An 18,482-nucleotide genomic window follows, 5' to 3' on the forward strand; every position below is an offset into this window, starting at 1 on the left:
CCAAGACAGACAGGGTCTGGGTTTTCCTTAGCGGCCATTGGGGCAGCACGACCCATACCATGGAAAACAGGGGACCCAGTGTGGGTTCCTCAATGGCACCTATCCTCTGAAAAACTAGAAGCTGTGATTCAACTGGTAGAGGAACAATTAAAACTAGGCCATATTGAACCCTCTACCTCACCTTGGAATACTCCAATTTTTGTAATTAAGAAAAAGTCAGGAAAGTGGAGACTGCTCCATGACCTCAGAGCCATTAATGAGCAAATGAACTTATTTGGCCCAGTACAGAGGGGTCTCCCTGTACTTTCCGCCTTACCACGTGGCTGGAATTTAATTATTATAGATATTAAAGATTGTTTCTTTTCTATACCTTTGTGTCCAAGGGAATACTGATGTCCCTCGTCTTGGTGATGTCCAGGGCGTCAATAATAAAAAGAGAGCAGCGTTGGGGGATAATGTCGATATTTCCACTCCCAATGACGGTGATGTATAATGCTCAAGTATTCTCCTGCTTTTTTACCACTAACTGGGAACTGGGTTTAGCCTTGATTCAGACAGCCTTGGCTCTGTCTGGACAGGTCCAGACGACTGACACCATTAACACTTTGTCAGCCTCAGTGACTACAGTCATAGATGAACAGGCCTCAGCTAATGTCAAGATACAGAGAGGTCTCATGCTGGTTAATCAACTCATAGATCTTGTCCAGATACAACTAGATGTATTATGACAAATAACTCAGCAGGGTTGTGAACAAAAGTTTCCGGGATTGTGTGTTATTTCCATTCAGTATGTTAAATTTACTAGGGCAGCTAAATTGTCAAAAAGTCTTTTTCAGTATATGTTACAGAATTGGATGGCTGAATTTGAACAGATCCTTCGGGAATTGAGACTTCAGGTCAACTCCACGCGCTTGGACCTGTCGCTGACCAAAGGATTACCCAATTGGATCTCCTCAGCATTTTCCTTCTTTAAAAAATTGGGTGGGATTAATATTATTTGGAGATACACTTTGCTGTGGATTAGTGTTGCTTCTTTGATTGGTCTGTAAGCTTAAGGCCCAAACTAGGAGAGACAAGGTGGTTATTGCCCAGGCGCTTGCAGGACTAGAACATGGAGCTCCCCCTGATATATGGTTATCTATGCTTAGGCAATAGGTCGCTGGCCACTCAGCTCTTACATCTCACGAGGCTAGACTCATTGCACGGGATAGAGTGAGTGTGCTTCAGCAGCCCGAGAGAGTTGCACGGCTAAGCACTGCAATGGAAAGGCTCTGCGGCATATATGAGCCTATTCTAGGGAGACATGTCATCTTTCATGAAGGTTCAGTGTCCTAGTTCCCTTCCCCCAGGCAAAACGACACGGGAGCAGGTCAGGGTTGCTCTGGGTAAAAGCCTGTGAGCCTAAGAGCTAATCCTGTACATGGCTCCTTTACCTACACACTGGGGATTTGACCTCTATCTCCACTCTCATTAATATGGGTGGCCTATTTGCTCTTATTAAAAGGAAAGGGGGAGATGTTGGGAGCCGCGCCCACATTCGCCGTTACAAGATGGCGCTGACAGCTGTGTTCTAAGTGGTAAACAAATAATCTGCGCATATGCCGAGGGTGGTTCTCCACTCCATGTGCTCTGCCTTCCCCGTGACGTCAACTCGGCCGATGGGCTGCAGCCAATCAGGGAGTGACACGTCCTAGGCGAAATATAACTCTCCTAAAAAAGGGACGGGGTTTCGTTTTCTCTCTCTCTTGCTTCTTGCACTCTGGCTCCTGAAGATGTAAGCAATAAAGCTTTGCCGCAGAAGATTCTGGTTTGTTGCGTCTTTCCTGGCCGGTCGTGAGAACGCGTCTAATAACAGACAGGTACCTAGCAACCCATTCTGTTCTGCTTCTCCTGCTGAACTTTTTACCTAGTCAATATCCTGCTTTTGGGAACAGGTGCATTCCCCCAGAAACAAAACGATTCTGCATCATCCCCCTCCCCATACCCTGCTTCTGTGGGCATAAAACCTGCTCAGTCAACATCTGGTAGCCTCTTGTTCTATCTCCTCTACTGTTGCTAACAGGAAAGTAGCAGGGGGCTATACTGAATATTATCAATCAGGGTTGATGATAGCTTAGACTGGAGAAGTGGCAGAAGAGATACAAGAAGGAGCAAATCAAATGTATTTGGGAAATGAAATCAATACTTGCAAATGTATTAAATTCAGAGAAACAGATAACGAAACCAAGAGCCAGCCCCGGGATTAATAGATAGTACTATTTGACTAATGTGGGAGGAAGTAAGAGAGTTGACAACTTTGGGCTGGGCATGGCAGGCCAAAGGGGTAAAAGGTGGGACATGCTAAACTGGGATGATTTGATATAGGGATGAATAGGTTTAACTGCGTTGGCTCCCAGCAGGTGCTGTACCCACCCAGGAACACAATGGATTCACAAATGAAAGACACATGCCAGCTAATTTTGCTATGCCTTGACTAGCTCAATGCTAGGCATTTCTAAACCTCTCCATGGCTAGCACAAATTTCCCCCCAGTATTCCATGCTTAACACCTTCTAAATTTATGTTTTATTTTTGTTGCCCTGTTACCTTCTGGGCACCCCCTCCCAACCCCCAATAGGGCAAATTTTCCTTTCTGCTTACATTGCTGGATGATTTTTCTTCTGCAGCTCTTCAATCTCCTCTCTATCTATCTATCTATCTATCTATCTATCTATCTTCCTCTCTTCCTCTCTTTCTCCCTCCCTCCCGCCCTCCCTTGCCCAATCTACAAGTCCTGCCCGTCTCCTTGCCAGCCATCGGCTGTATGGCAATTCTTTATTATTAATCGAAGGCAGTTGGGAGCAAACCCTCAGGTCTGGAAGAGTGGCTTCTGGGAGCCAAAATAAGACAAAGTATTAGAACAAATTCCCAATAATTTGATAATCCTCATGAGGAAATGTCAAGCAGGCAGTTCTGCTGATTCTCTGACACCTCTGCCCTGGCATAGTCTAATGTGGTATTCTATCCCTGTTGTCTTCATGAGTCCTAGGATTCAATATTTAGAAGATAAAAACCAGGACCATGAAAATCCAACTCAACTTGTGTGACAGAGACAACTAGCCACCTGCTGTCCTTATCCCAGGAAAGTGTTTAGAACAAGTGGCAGCAGCTTCAGATACAGGAAAACATGAAGACAATTAATGGTTGTATCTTCCAAGAGAAAATGGTTAACTCTCTTCCTCTTCTGTGTGTATAACAGGCCCACGAGACCTTAGCACAACTGACTCCATGATGGAAGTACCATTAAGGCTATAAAACTCAGCAAGTAGATAGTACCACCTGCCAAAATGAAGACAAAGGGCTAATCTATCAATCTATCATACTTCTGGGAAAGCCTCTGAATGTACTAACCTTGCTTTTACCTTCCAGCGTTCCACTTCTGGCTAACTGTTCTTGTTAACTGAACTATGTCAATCCAGAATATTGGTTTTTGTTGTTGGTGGTGGTGCCTAATGACCTGAGTTTAATCCCTAGGGCCCACATGATGAAAAGAGAGAACTGATATCTACAAATTCTCTTCTCATGTCAACAGCGTGCTGCAGTGTGTGTGTGTGTGTGTGTGTGTGTGCACACGTGAGCGCATGTGTGTACGTGTTATAACATTTTCTTATTTTTATTAATTTATTTAACAATTTTACATAATGTATTATGATTGTTCTTCTGATTCCCCATTTCTATCAAACTCTCATCCCTTCCAATCCCTTTCTCAGAATAACAACTACAGGATTTGTTTTGTGATCCATTTACATTAATCAGGACCATTTTTTTTTTATTTCTAGAATCTAAATTATCTTATGGAGCCTGGTAGCATTATTGGTAGGTATTCCATGAAGGCAATTGTTTCTCTGCCTGCTGAATTTATTAGCAGGGGTAAGGGGGAGGTATAGGGGATTTTTGGAGAGGAAACTAGGAAAGGGGGTAGCATTTGAAATGTAAATGAAGAAAATATCTAATCAAAAAAGATTTTAAAAATTGATTTTTTTAAAAAATAAATTGGGGGGCTGGTGAGATGGCTCAGTGGTTAAGAGCTCTTCCAAAGAGCTCAGTGGTTAACTGCTCTTCCAAAGGTCCCAAGTTCAAATCCCAGCAACCACATGGTGGCTCACAACCATCTGTAATGAAATCTGATGCCTTCTTCTGGAGTGTCTGAAGACAGCTACAGTGTACTTACATATTATAAATAAATAAATCTTTAAAAAAATAAATTGGGACTCCAACTTCTGTTCAAAAAAATTGTAACTCTAGATAAGTTCAATAAAGCCATGATACTCTAGAATAATTTTTTAAAAAAACCAGATATCAGGTTTCTACATGCTCCTTCGTGTTCCCTTCGATTTGAATGGCCACCCCATTTTCCCTTCTTCCCTATTCTTATCCTCTGTCTCCTTAAAGCTTCCTGTCTTCTGTAATTCCTCCAAGTTGAATATAAAGTCAGAGAATCAAAGCTAGGATTCATATAGGACAGAGAACACAGTACTCTGATTTTTGAGTGCCTGCATTATCTCACTAAATACAGTGTTTTAATAATCCAATCCATTTGCCCATGGGAACAAAAATTCCTGAAAAGAAGCTGTGTCAGCTGAGACTGATAGAATGACTAGAACCACAGAACTGTAGAAAGATTGGAGCGTTACCTTATTTTCATCTAGTTTTAGTCACTTGGAATAGCCATTCATTGCCTACCTCTGTGTCAGAACTAACACTCTATGACTGATAGATAAGAACTTTTGGAATAGTTTCACTTAGCAGATCACTAACTTCTGCCAACCAAAAGCTAAGAATGTCATCAGATGACACCTGAAACCTATAAGAAGGAGGGGGTCCCTGCATCTTGCTGGAGCCACTTCTCTGACATGCATACCAATGTATTTTAAACTTGCTTTGATTATGATTTTCTTTGTTCTGTAAAATTATGAAACTCCATGAACCTGCTTCCACATTGAAACATGGAATTTGGAGTAACTTAAATGTGTGTTCTTGTTCACCCAAAATGGCTCAAGAATAAACTGTTTCTTATTGCCTTTAAGATGATAGCTGTGTTTTTTTCACTGTCCTCTGTACATTTCATTTTTCTTTACATCGAATACAATTCTATTTTATGTATATACAATATTTTCATTGCCCTTTCATTGTCTGATGGACACTCCGATTCCACTTCCTATCTTCTGTGAAGAGAGCAGCAACGAATGTGGATGAGCAACATCCAAGTAGTACCTCATCCATGTAGTAGAATATAAGAGCCCTCTGGGTGTATGCTCAGCAATGGCATAGCTGGCTCCTATGGTAATCTATGTCTAAGTTTTTGAGGAGGTGCCATACTGATTTTCATAGTGACCAAACCAGTTTTCACACCCACCAACAATGAGCGGGACTCTTTGTTCCTAACATCTTTGCCAGGATTTATTGTCACCTGATTTCTTGATCGTAACTATCCTGACTGGGGTGGGGCAGAATCTCAAAGCACCTTTAAGTTGCTTTTACGTGATGACTAATGATACTGGACATATATTTCTTCTTTGTTTGCTTTGCTGGACCGAAGATTTCTTAGTTTTACTTGTAAATCGTTGGAGTTAGTTTGTTAGTAATTGGAGTGCTATTTACAAAGCCCTCATCCTCTGTATGTTGTCGACACTCCCTGCATTCTCATTTAGTGCTTTCAACTTTTAAGTTTTACAATGAGATCTTGGATACATTTGGAGATGATTTTTGAGTGTGTTGAGAAACAGGGTCTAGTTTTATGCAATGTATAGATGTTGAGAATTGTAATGTCCTTTTTGCTAATTGTTTCTCTGATCAGAATGAAAGGGCTCTCTTTAATTATTAGTTTTGGGTTGCAATTGGTTTTGTCAGGTACTAGAATATTAATGACTGCTTGGTTTTTTGTTTTTAATAATAAAGCTTTATGTGATAAATCTAAAGCCAGCACCATGCTAGATGGAGGAAAAATCTTCACTATTTTCACTAAGGTCAAGAGCAAGACAAGGGTAGCTACTTGCTCTGTTCCTATTCAATATAGTGCTTAAAGTCTTAGCTAGAACCATTAAACAAGAGAAGGGGATAAAGAGAAGGCAAATGGGAAAGAAAGAAATCAAATAATCTTTATTTGCAGACACCATGATTCACAGAAAATACCCTAAAAACTCCACCAGAAAAGTTACAGAACCAACGGTGACTTTCAGCAAAGTGGCAGCATACAGTACTAACACAGAGAAGCAAGAGCTTTCCTGTATACCAAAGACAGAAGGAAAGAGCCTTTCCACAGAGTAATTTCAGACATGCAGGGGAAGAAATGAGGGAAGCAATTCCATCCACAATAGCCTTACAAAAACACCTTGGGATATATCTACTACAGAAGTAAAACTTGACAATGAAAGTGTTAAGACACTTTAGAAAGAAACTGAAAAAGACAGTAGAAATTGGAAAAACCCTTCCCAACCCCATGTTCATGGACTGGTAGGAATAATGTTGTGAAAATGGCCATCATACCAAAGGTAATCTGTGGATTTAGAGCAACATCAAGACTTCAAATAGCCAGAGCAATACTGAACAGAGGAGACACCACATATCTGATTCAAGTTGTGTAGCAGAGTTATAAAAACAGGATGGTGTCGGCTAAAAACAAGCAGGTACATTAATGCATAGACCATACAAGCTAGATACAAGTCCACACAATCACAGCCACCTGGTTTTTGTCAAAACACCACAAACAGTCACTGGAGGAAAGGTAATGTCATGAACAAATAGTGCTAGCAACATGGATATCCCTTTGTAGAGCAAATCGAGCATGGGAGCAAGAACTAACTTTGAATGGATCAAGAACCCTCAACATTAGACATGAAACTCTGAAGCTATTTGAGGGGGAAAAATACGGAGTGCCCTCCAATCTAGGTATAGGTAAGGAACTTCTAAACAAGATACCAATTACTTAGGAAATAAAGAGAACAATTAATAAGTGGGACCTCATGAAATTAAAAAAAACAAACAACATCAACAACGACAAAACAGAAAAACAACAACAACAAAAAACTCCTTCAAAGCCAAGAATTGATAGTTTTATCAATCCAGTGAAGAACATAGAGAATGTGAGAAAATATTGGCATATATATATATATATATATATATATATATATATATATATATATATCTCAATTTAAAACTGAGCTGTGGGATAGAACAGAGAAGAAATACAATGTTTGATAAATATGTTGAAAGTAAAAGTATGTGGTAAATTCTTAACCACCAGAAAAAGTCAAATTAAAACCACTTTGAGATTCCATCTGTCTTAAATATGGCAGATGAGGAGCCCTTATTCACTGTTAGCTGGAGTACAAACTAGTCAGTGTGGAGTTGCCTCAGAGTTAAAAAGAGATTTGCTCTTCCATGACCCACATATTCCATTCTTGGGCTTATACCACCAATACTATCTGCACTACAGATACTTGCACATCTGTGCCCACTGAGGCTCTGATCACAGTAGCTAGGGAGTGGAATCACCACAGTGCCCATTAACAGATGAATAGGTGATAAAAAGTCCATACATCTACATGTGAGAAGGCCAGGCATATTCCATGACAGGCTTCAAATCAGCAATTTAGGCGACTAGGCCTAAACCCAGGCAAGTCAGTTACTAGGAAAAAAGACAACCAAAACCAAAACAAACAAACAAAAAACCAAAGCAAACAAACACAAAATGAAAACGAAAAGCTAGTCAGAAACTGCCCTGCTTTCAGAGGCTGCCCACCACCTGGCTTTTAGAGGCAAGGACAGTGGGTCAGCAGCAGTTTCCAGACTTCCTCAGCTAATTCCTCAGCAACAATTTCCAGCCTTCACACCTTGATAATGGTTTCAGAATGCCTAGAGTAGAGTAAGATAAAGCTCACCTACCCGGAATTCCAATGTGCTTTAAATGGGGCCTGCAAGCTCATTTGGGTATCTCTCTATCTTGGCAATGAGGAGACCCCAGCATTCTGGACTTCTGCAGAATAAAACACTCTTTGCGTTTACCTAGTATTTACGTCAAGGGAGTCATTCTTTGGTGAGTCATGAACTCTTATATTTGATGGGATTTTATTCAGCTTTAAAGAAAATTGAAGTTATGAAATATACAAATCAGTGGTCAACGGAAGGAAGCAGCGAAAGTTATTCTGAAGGAGGTGACTGGGCCCAGCTAGACAAATGTCACACATCCCCTCCAACTATGCCAATCCTAGATGGGACTCCTAAGGCTAGTTTTTCTGGTTTTTGTTTGCTTGTTTGTTTTTGGTTTTTTTGTTTTGTTTTGTTTTGTTTGAACCAGAGACTCCAATCAAGTGGAGGAAGATAGAAAGGAGCCATTAGATGAGGTGGGGAAATTCCCTTAAAGGAGGGGTGACTAAGAGAGTTCAAGATCCTTGAGCACACAGATAAGCACTGGGGAAAACAGGCAGGTTAACATGCAGGCTTCAAAGGAAGGAGATGTTTACCTATTTTCCACCTGGAAAGCTGGGAATGAATGTAGTTAGTTATCTGTAGAATCTTTTGTTATCTGTAGGGCCAGGCTTCTCCTGAATCCTCCAGACTATGTTTATCCCAGACTCTCTCTACCTATGTCTTGAGCATTGTCTCTCAGTCAATAGGTTCTATTCACCCTTCTGAGAGATGGCTACAGAGTTATCTTAGGCCAGGTCAATCCTGACTCCCAGGGGCGTTAAGTTTATCCAAGTCATCTTCCTTAGAGTCTTATCTTGAGCCTTGTTTCTGAGTCAACAGAAGCCATCTTTATGGAAGAAGTCATACGTATTTTGTAAAGAATTTCAATGTAAACATGTCTGAAGCTTTGCTGTACAGAAGGGATTGAGTTAATTATCATCAGGAAACTTCCCCTGCCTCTGAAGTTGTTCTGTGCTTAAAACATGGCTAAAATAAACTGCCTGGTGTCAGACTCTAGAAGTGTGAACCAGCACTGCCTAACTAAGTCGTGTTCAGCCAGATTCCCTTCTTGCTCGTGCAGACCACTTCCTTGCCTCTTCTGGTGTTTGTAAAGATCCCCCAGAGAGAGAGATAGCAAAAGGTAAATAGGGAGGAACTTTGTGTTGTGATAGGTAGATGGGCAAAAGAAGACAGCAGTGTGTGTGTGTGAGTGTGTGTGTGTGTGTGTGTGTGTATTAACCAATACTAAGAATGTATGCCAAGTCTCTACTATTTTGAAAGTCTTACTTAAATTGTAATTTTTAAAAAGTTAAGTGGAAATACCACATAGGTGGACTTTACTCTTCCCAGAAGCCAAGGATTACTACCAAGTGTAAGATACCTTCTTATAAATTGTTGGCCACTGAAACCCCAAGGACCCCAAAACATTACAAGCTACTGCCAGTAGCCTTGGTTGCTCATCAGAGCTCAAGAAGACCTTACTGCCCCAGACACTCAAGTGTGAGTTGTGGGAGGTAGAGAAGGCAGGCTGAATGGGAGCTAGAAGCTTCCTCCGTGTTGGCTCGCTTTCATGGTGTTAGAAGGGGCCTTAGAAGCTGCTGGTGGAGAAAAACCAGCAACAATCCTACCCAGCTTCTGATATGCCCACCACTCAATATTACAAAACAATTACCTGGGTAACAAAGACTTTTTGGATTTGAAACCTGAGCCCCAGCAGGAAACCCACGCCTGCACAGTGAACTTGGTTGGGCAGAGCCTCCTGCCGTTGTTCCGTTGTTCGGCAGAAGGATTGAGCATCAAGTTGCTTTCTACATACTTCTCAATGAACCACGTGGATTATGGCCGTTCCCAGCATCCATTATGAAAATGTTTCCTGTGGGTGGAGGTTAACACAGAGACCTATTAAGTGAACGGACAACTGGGACATACTCAGCAATAAAAAGGACATCTGTGTCACCACCTCCAAGCCTCAGAGAGCATCGTGGAAGGGGGGCAGCAAGAATGTAACCAGAGGCTGGGAAGGAATGCTTAGCAAGGGAGTCTTCTGATCACACAGCTACGTTCTTACTGGTTCACTGGATTGTGGACACCTGCACAGGACCCACCTAAGAATCTGACTGTCACCATCTCCCCACATGTGGGGCAAGGCTGCTCAGGCTCTATGAACCCTGGGTGACAGCAGGCCGAATCATTGCTCAGGGGAGGAAGTTACTTTCTTTAGTGGTGTGCTAATGGTCAACTCCCCACCTTCCAGTAAACAACCCGCTACTCATGCCAACAAACATAAACTCACATGGTGTTTAAAAAAAGAAAGAAAGAAAGAAAGATATCAAACTAGGAGTGGATTTGCTCCAAAACAGGACTCAGTGGTGGGATAAGAGTGTAATGACGGATTGAAACTGAACGGTTATAGGTACAAAATTGTCAAAAGATAACAGATGAAACAGTGCACTAAAATTGTCTTTATCTTGGTTACCGGGGATTTTTACTTTCCTTCCTTGTTTTGATGCCCACTTCGAATACCTCGCTTGCCTCACCCTTAGCCTGTGGCTCAACATGCAAATCATCAACAACTCAATGGAGCGCGCCAAGCTGTGTGAGTGCAAGGTGGAGGGGTGATTGTCAGTTCTCATCCACCCACTAACTGACCAGGCTTCGTAGTACTCCTTAGCCGAATGGAGAATACTCCGGAAGACTTCTAGAAAGTCCTATCGAATTTTATAGAAAGCTGTGTCTAAGGGCTTGTGTTTACTGTTTTGGTGAAGTGTGCTTTATAGAAAACAAAGGTATGGTAGGAACAAATTGAGCTGCAGTCTGCAAAGCTAAATTGGGCCAGCAGAGTGCGCCAGAACACAAGGAATGGACGCTACTAAAGCGTTGCTTGCCCTCCCTTCCACCCCCGACCCCCACCCGCCTCCCCCAGGTAACACCGAAAAGCCCCATACAACTTCGGCATCCGTGTAAACCGTGGGAAATCCTGAGTTCCTTTACCCCACTCCTCGCGATATAGCACAACAGTAGCCCGGTTTCAAACCCAAAAAGTGCCTCTCTCACACGTCAAGTTTTTCTCTTCCCTTCCCATGTTTCGGCTTTTTAGGTAGTATTTTCATTTTAACGTACTTACAGCCCTTCTGTGCTTTCGTTTTGCTAGGCCACGCATCCATTTAAGTTTGTTTATGTATCTTTTCTCTGCTGGGAAGTCCTTTAGTGCCTGGTTTCCACTTTTAGTCTCTACTATACTTTTGTAACTTTTTGAAGTTACCTTACTGGATTTTCTTTCTTTCTTTCTTTCTTTCTTTCTTTCTTTCTTTCTTTCTTTCTTTCTTTCTTTCTTTCTTTCTTTCTTTCTTCTCTCTCTCTCTCTCTCTCTCTCTCTCTCTCTCTCTCTCTCTCGATTTATATATTTATTATATATAAGTACACTCACTGTAGCTGTCTTCAGACACACCAGAAGAGGTCATCCAATCTCATCACAGATGGTTGTTAGCCACCATGTGGTTGCTGGGAATTGAACTCAGGATCTCTGGAAGAGCAGTCAATGTTCTTAACCGCTGAGCAATCTCTCCAGCCCATCCTTTCTTCCTTCCTTTCTCTTCTTTTCTTTTCTTTTTTCTTTTCTCTCCTTTCTTTCTTTCTTTCTTTCTTTCTTTCTTTCTCTGTCTTGTGTTTTTTTTTAATTGTCTTAATTTTGCACTAAAACAATCTAGTTATTGTTTTTGTCTTTCGTTTTTAAAAATATTTTGAAACTTTCTGCTTTCTCTTTCCAAAACTTTGCTCTCTTCTTTTTTCCTTGTATTTCATCTGTTTTCTTTACTGTTCCCTTTCCTTCTTCCCTCATTTCATTGAATTCCTATTTCAAAATAAGAATTTGGATTTGTTGTCAGTTATTCATATATAGGTGTGGGTAGGTAGGTTGGTGGGCGTGTGTACAGTAAGTGGAGACCAGAGCATCGCATATCCCTGAAGCTGGGGTTACTGGCAGTTAGGAACCACCTGACACCAGGGGCTGGGAAGGGAACCTGGATCGGTTAGGAGATCGGCCATGCACAGCAGGGGGTTCCCCTTTCTCAGGATTAGAAACAAACCACAAACACCTGTGTTTTCACAGAGAAGTCCTTTATTAAGTGTTGGGGGGTGGGGCGCTGGGAGGGTTAAAGTGGCTGCTTTCTGACTCAGGCAGAAAAGCAGCAACAAAAGACCTGCAGGCGTATCCCAGCAATCAGGAGGCAGAGGCAGTCGGATTTCTGAGTTCAAGGCCAGCCTGGTTTACAAAGTGAGTTCCAGGACAGCCAGGGCTATACAGAGAAACCCTGTCTGGAAACAAACAAACAAACAAACAAACAAACCCCAAACAAACAAAAAAAAACAAGCAAGCAAACAAACAAAAAGAAAACAAAAAGGGCAGGGCTGTGTTAGAATGGGCTACTAATGGAGCGGATGTGGTATATTTTATTGGGCACATTAATTAGGAGAGCCAAAGGGGGCTTTTGACTGTGGACTTCAATTCTTTGATAGCTGGACCTCCAGCCTCAGGAGGAGGAAGTGGCCAAATAAGGAAACAGAACTTGGTGGCTATGACTGTAATCTATCCGTTTTTAGCAAGGCAGAGGGAACAGGGGAGAAGGGCAAGGCCTGCCAGAGCCGTGCTGGCCAGGGTCCCTTCAGGGTTCTCTGCAAGATCAGCGCATGCTCTTTACCGCTGAGCCATCTCCAGCCCCCTTTAAACAATTTTTAACTTCATTGTGTTCTGGCACATTAGTTTTGTCACTTTTCGTGGCTATCAGTGAACATCAGTGTCTTTCTCTATGTTGTGTAGCTTGATGTTGGTGCCCTTGAGGTGGCTCACTTTCTTCTTCAAACACAGTTTGGTTGCAGGACAGAGAGAAACAGGTGGGAACAGCCTGGAAAACTCTTTTCTGCCCTTAGCTTTCATCATGCAGGAAGGTGCTATTAGCCCACATAATGAGAAAAGGCCATAGCTTGTGTTTCCCATTGGTGAGCATTGAGTCCTACGACACCAGGCAAGGTGCTCACTGGTTCAGTGAACAGCAATGATACAAGCAAGCCTATGCGCTCACCCGAGGACCTCATAGGAAAGCCAATGGCACAGAGGGGAAGTCCGCAAACTGGAAAAGGAATCAGAACCGGACTTCGAAGGTCAGCAAGGAGGAGCGCTGCAGCAGAAGAAGCTGAGGTTGAAACAAAGCAGGCAGGAAGCTTGGACAATGGAATGAATCAGAGTTAAAGCAGTGGAAGTCAGCATCCAGAACAAGCTGAAGAAAGAATTCCAGGAATCGGGAGCAGAGAAGAAGCTGAAGAAACACAGCATTGAAACGGAAAGAAAACACTGAGCAAGCGCGAGCACAGACTGCAGGTCACTGCGGAAGCTGAGTCTCTTTTTGGGTGTGCTTAGCCTCAATAAAAACAATTGGGAAACAGACTTAAAGGGAATCTCCAGGACAACTAGGGTTTAAAGAGAAAACAGTCAAGATCCGGTGAAATCCTGGCAGCCACCAGGAGGTGATGAAGGAAGGTCACGCCTTTTAAGTTAGACGCGGGATAGAAATAGCTTCTTAAGAATAGGAAGGGCACTCCCAGGCCTGGAAATAGAACAGTGAGCTAAGGAAAGCCCCCGGAAGCACCTGGCCATGTGGTGACTGGTCTTTTATAACTCACCTCTGCCCTCTTCCGTTTGTATTTCCTGGGCTTGCTTTGATGCCAGAGCAGGGAAAGGACTCCTGTCTCTCTTCCTCGGCAAGCTGGCTTCATTCACAGATTAATCTTGGTGTAACCTATTTAGTCCCTCCTTTCCTCTCACAGTAGAGGAGGCCCTTTAACCTGCCACAGCCCTAGGGTGAGAGACTGGTCTGGCCAACAGTTGTGGAGAGTGGAGGATCGGATACTAAGAAGCCAAAACGTTGTGGAAAGAAACACTGCCCTTAATGTCCTGGAGCTGATCTCACCAAGTGAGAGTAACCCTGGGGTTTGATTTTCTGAGCCTGAGATCAGTGTGTGGAGCAAGTGCTGTAGCTATTTTTCCGTGCTCTCGTGCTCCCGATGCACTTATGGGTTATCCCTCAACTACCCCAGGGATTCCAATCTGGAGTCTTCAGAGGACAAAAGACCCTGGCCACCCCACAGACTAAGTATGGCCATCCAAAGCCCTTATAGTCAAAGGAAGAAATCAGGTGTTGGGTGCTTCTTCCGAACAGGCACAGGCACAACACTGTAAGATTACATAATCTGGTCCAGACTAGCAGGAGGTGCTGGGCCCTCCCTCCCCTCCTTCCCCTCCCCTCCCCTCCCCTCCCACAGCAGCCTGCTGCTGCCTGCTGAACTCTTGATGGTTACAGACTGTAACCATGTGACTGAGCACATGCTCAAAAAAAAAAAAAAAAAAAAAAAAAAAACGAAGGAAGTCTCAAGCCCCAGAATTTTAGATGAGGATTTGTGTCCAGACCCAATAGAATCAGGGAGATGCAACTCAGTCATCTTGAGTATTTAAGTGCAAAGCGCTATCTCCCTATTCTGTGAGCAAGTGCAGGTGTGATCTCACTCCTGTGAGTTTATGTGAAGATGCTGCCAGGGAGAAGCTGTCACTGTCCTATCCACATACTAATTTTCCCCAAAAGCCTATTTACCAATGTCCTTTGTATGGAATCAGTCCAGTCTTTCTCAGAGACGACATTGCAGTGCTCAGAGAGGTTGGCCTGGGCGTAGACTACTGTGACTGTGATCTTTGTACCTGCTAGGAAAGCATTGAGGCCTCTCCACTGTATCACTGCCTTCCTCTTGAGCTTATAGCCCCAAGATTCCTCCATCTCTTTTCTCCACACCCCCATCCCATCCTCTACCTGCTTAGCAACCTGTGCATGTGAAGTGTACTTTAATAAGGTAGCCCCAGGGGTGTGTGCTTTGGGGGGAGGTGGTGGGTAGACATGGCCAATCCTCTTCATGCTTTGAAAGGGAAATATATGACTTGCTAATTTGCGGATGACACTCATTTGGGAAGTTTTGCAAATATCAGCCGCAATGAATAGGGAAGGAGTTGAGAGGGCCAAAACATGAGAGAAATAACAAAATTAATTTCCATTTGTATAAATACTAATTGATGCACCAGAGGAAAATGAATATGGAACACAGATATCAGCTCACAAGGAGGGCCAGTGTATTCAGAGCCCTGAATCAGTGGGATTGGGTGCAACGTACAGACACAGGGGCTGTGGGCTTCTTGTTCCCAGGGAGAGGTAGAACACAGGTAGAGGGTATCAGTAGACAGTGAGGATACTGAGGTGTCATCCTTTTTCAACCTGGAGAGAAGCTGAGACTACAGAAAGTGAGTAGACTGTTAGAGTGTCAGTCTCCCTACTCCCAGAGCCCCTTCCCCTACTAGTTTAGCAGGGATCTGTCTGATTTCTAGACCCTTAGTCATATTTTTTCTTTATTGTATAACAAAACTGTTGCTTTCTTTTTATTCTTCTTCATATATTCATCTAAATTTTGCTTACACATTTTTCTTTATTGGGAAAAATTTGTTCTTTTTTTCTTTTCTTTTTCTTTCACCTTTACTCTCTCCCCCTTTAAAAACAAAACAAAACAAAACAAACTACTATGCTTGTAGATTTTAACTTTATATTTTTGGCTTAAAGGGGTTTTTTTGTTGTTGTTTTTTTAAATCACGTTGTTAAACCTTTTATTCTCTTTACAATTCTATAAAATGATAATTGGTGACTTCAATACCTAGTTCTTAACTCTATATGTGTTATCCAAACTAAATGCAACAAAGAAACCCAAGATACAAATTATCTAATAAATCAAATTTAAACATATTGCAGATAATATTTTATTCAATAGAAAAGGAATATACATTATTCTTGTCCTTAAAACAGACCACATTCTAGGCCTCAAAGCAAGTCTTAATAAAAAAAAAAAAAGAGTGTGTAAGAATGGTTATGATGCTAAGGTCCTGTTCCTCAATTGGTTCTTGATCTGTCAGTAAAGAAGCCATGGGCCAATTGTTGGGTGAAAGGGCTAGGCAGGACTTTTAGTTTCCTAGAGTCAGGAGATAGATGCAAGGAGAGGAGAGGAGAGTTTACCATGCTTATGATGGAGAAAAGGTGACCAGCCATCTTGAATGGAGTGGACACATAGGCCGCTTCTGCAGGTGGGGGGATGAGGTGTTTAGCAGAGACTAGATGTAACTGAGCAACTAAAGTTTAGGGTAGGTGGAAAGGTGTACAGTTAAGAATATTGATAAGGGCACAGTTTTTCAGGCAGGATATGATTTGCGCCCAGCATTTGAAATTGAACAACCGTGTGTGTCTGTGTCTTTTACCCATGGGTTCAAGGGAAGTTGGGTAGTGTAGTCCATTCCTGGAGCTTAGGCAGGGTAACAAAGTTACATGCAACAATGGATAGAATTTCCTATTTTATAGGAACAGAGAAGACAAAAGCTAGAAAGCAAGGGCAAGAGAAATTACACTGAATTCCAAATGAACAACAGAAGAGCCATGAAGAAATTATGAAGAAAATTAAACATTCCTAGGATCAAATGAAAACTAACATACAACTTACCTAAATACTGGAGACACAGCCAAGATAATTAAGAGTGAGGAATATAGCTATGATTGTTTACATTAGAGTATCAAACAGTTCTCAAATACATAGCATAAATGCTGGGTAAGACCTCCAGGCCTTAGAAGAGCAAGAAGAAGTCAAACCCCAAAGCAATAGGTGGTGATGAGTAATAAAGGTCAGAAAAACATTAATGAGCAGACACTAAAGGGCAATATATAAGATCATTCAAATGGGAGTTGGTTCTTTAAAAATATGTAGAAGATCTCCTTACTCAAAGTAACCAAGATAAAGAAAGGACCCAAATTAATAAAATTAAAAATGTAAAAGGAGAGGTCACAACAGATTCCAATGGAACCCATAGGATCATTAGGAATACCCTGGAAATGTAGAATGAATGGCCACATATGGCCTGCCAAAATAAAGTCTAGAAGATATAAGTGACCCAAACAGATCCATAACAACAGAATGGAAGATGTATCAAAAAAAAAAAAAATCTCTGTAAAAAAAAAATACCCAAGGACTGATTGTCTTCACAGCTGAGTTCTACCAAACATTAAGAGTTAATATTAATGTTCTCCAGGCTTTTAACCTAGAAGGGGAAGAAGAGTAACAAATTTGGTCTACAATGGCACCATTATCCTGACACTAGAGCCAGATGAACACAAAACAAGCAAAACCAATATCTCTGATGATGAACATAGAAGCAAAAACTCTCAGTACCGTAATAACATATTGAATTCAGGAATACATTAAGATGACCATATACCATGACTAAGTTGCTTTTATCACAAACATTAAAAGTTAGTTTACAAATCAATAAATGGAAATCAACCTATTGATAGACTGGGATGGGGGGAAATCACATAAACATCCCAGTAAACACAGAAAGGACCTTGGACAGAACTCATTGGGTTTTCATAATAAAAGGCCTAGAGAAGCATGAGATAGAGGGAACATAGATCAATATAATGATGGGTGTGTTTGAAAAAATAAGCTATAGCTACCATTCTATGAATGTGATAATCATAAACTTGAAAGCATTTTCTTTTTAATTAAGAAATGAGAATAACCCCTCTCTTTGCTCTTAACTCAATCCAGTGCTCAAAACGTCAAGGAAGCCTGCATGAAGGACAAGCTGCACATCCAATAGATATGTGTGGGGTTGGGAATTAGGTCTGGCACATGCTTGCTCTTTAGTTGGTGGTTCAGTCTCTCAAAGCCCCCATGGGTCCAGGTTAGTTGACTCTGTTGGTCTTCTTGATGTGAATCTCCCAACAACTGGAGTGGGGACTGTCCCTGACTCTTGTTGCCTGTGTTGATCCTGTTCTCCTAACTGGACTACCTTGTCTGGCTTCAGTGGAAGAGGATGCACCTAGTCCTACAGTGACTTGATGTGCCAGTGTAGGGTGATACAGAGGCAAGGCTTCTCCCTTCTTAGAGGAGATTGGAAGGGAGGAAGAAAGGAAGGACCATGTGAGGGGAGACTGGGAGAAGAAGCGGGATTGAGATCGGAATGCAAAGTGAATAAATAAATAAATAAATAAATAAATAAATAAATAAATAAATAAATAAATAAATAAGCAAGGAAACCAAATAAACAGCAGACAAACCTAAAGAAGAAATCAAAGCATCACCAACTGCAATGACATGATTACATCTTTAAAAAAATCTCCAACAGAAAACTCTCAGATCTCATAAAAGTTGTGGCAAGAAAGATATAAAATCAGAACATTAAAGCCAGTAGTCCAACAAACTTGACCCCCCAAAGAAATCATTAAAAAAATATCATTTATAGTTAACCTAAGAAAACCAGGGCTTTGGGGAGCTATCCTTTTCCAGAGGCAAGGTCCCTGCAATGTGCCACTAAAACTGAAGCAGAGAATGGTCTGAAGACCAGGAACAGAGTGAAGGTTTGGCGGAGCCAAGTTGATATAGCTCTGTCTTGGGGTTAGGAGTCTG

At 41.8% G+C, this 18,482-nt stretch overlaps 1 protein-coding gene and 1 long non-coding RNA gene across 2 annotated transcripts in view; one reads left to right on the forward strand and one right to left on the reverse strand.

The window, feature by feature from the left end:
- Positions 1 to 18,482, forward strand: part of Gm16083 — a 42,012-nt gene that overhangs the window by 22,323 nt on the left and 1,207 nt on the right. The gene's annotated exons all lie outside the window — the stretch shown is intronic.
- Positions 9,740 to 18,482, reverse strand: part of Zp3r (zona pellucida 3 receptor) — an 82,525-nt gene continuing 73,782 nt past the window's right edge. Inside the window, exon 11 of the mRNA XM_011247992.3 lies at positions 9,740 to 9,819. Coding sequence (XP_011246294.1) covers positions 9,755 to 9,819 — 65 coding nt within the window. The 3' untranslated portion in view covers positions 9,740 to 9,754. The remainder of the gene's footprint in view (positions 9,820 to 18,482) is intronic.

The sequence above is a fragment of the Mus musculus genome, chromosome 1 (assembly GCF_000001635.26).
Source record: "Mus musculus strain C57BL/6J chromosome 1, GRCm38.p6 C57BL/6J".
Classification (NCBI taxonomy): domain Eukaryota; kingdom Metazoa; phylum Chordata; class Mammalia; order Rodentia; family Muridae; genus Mus; species Mus musculus.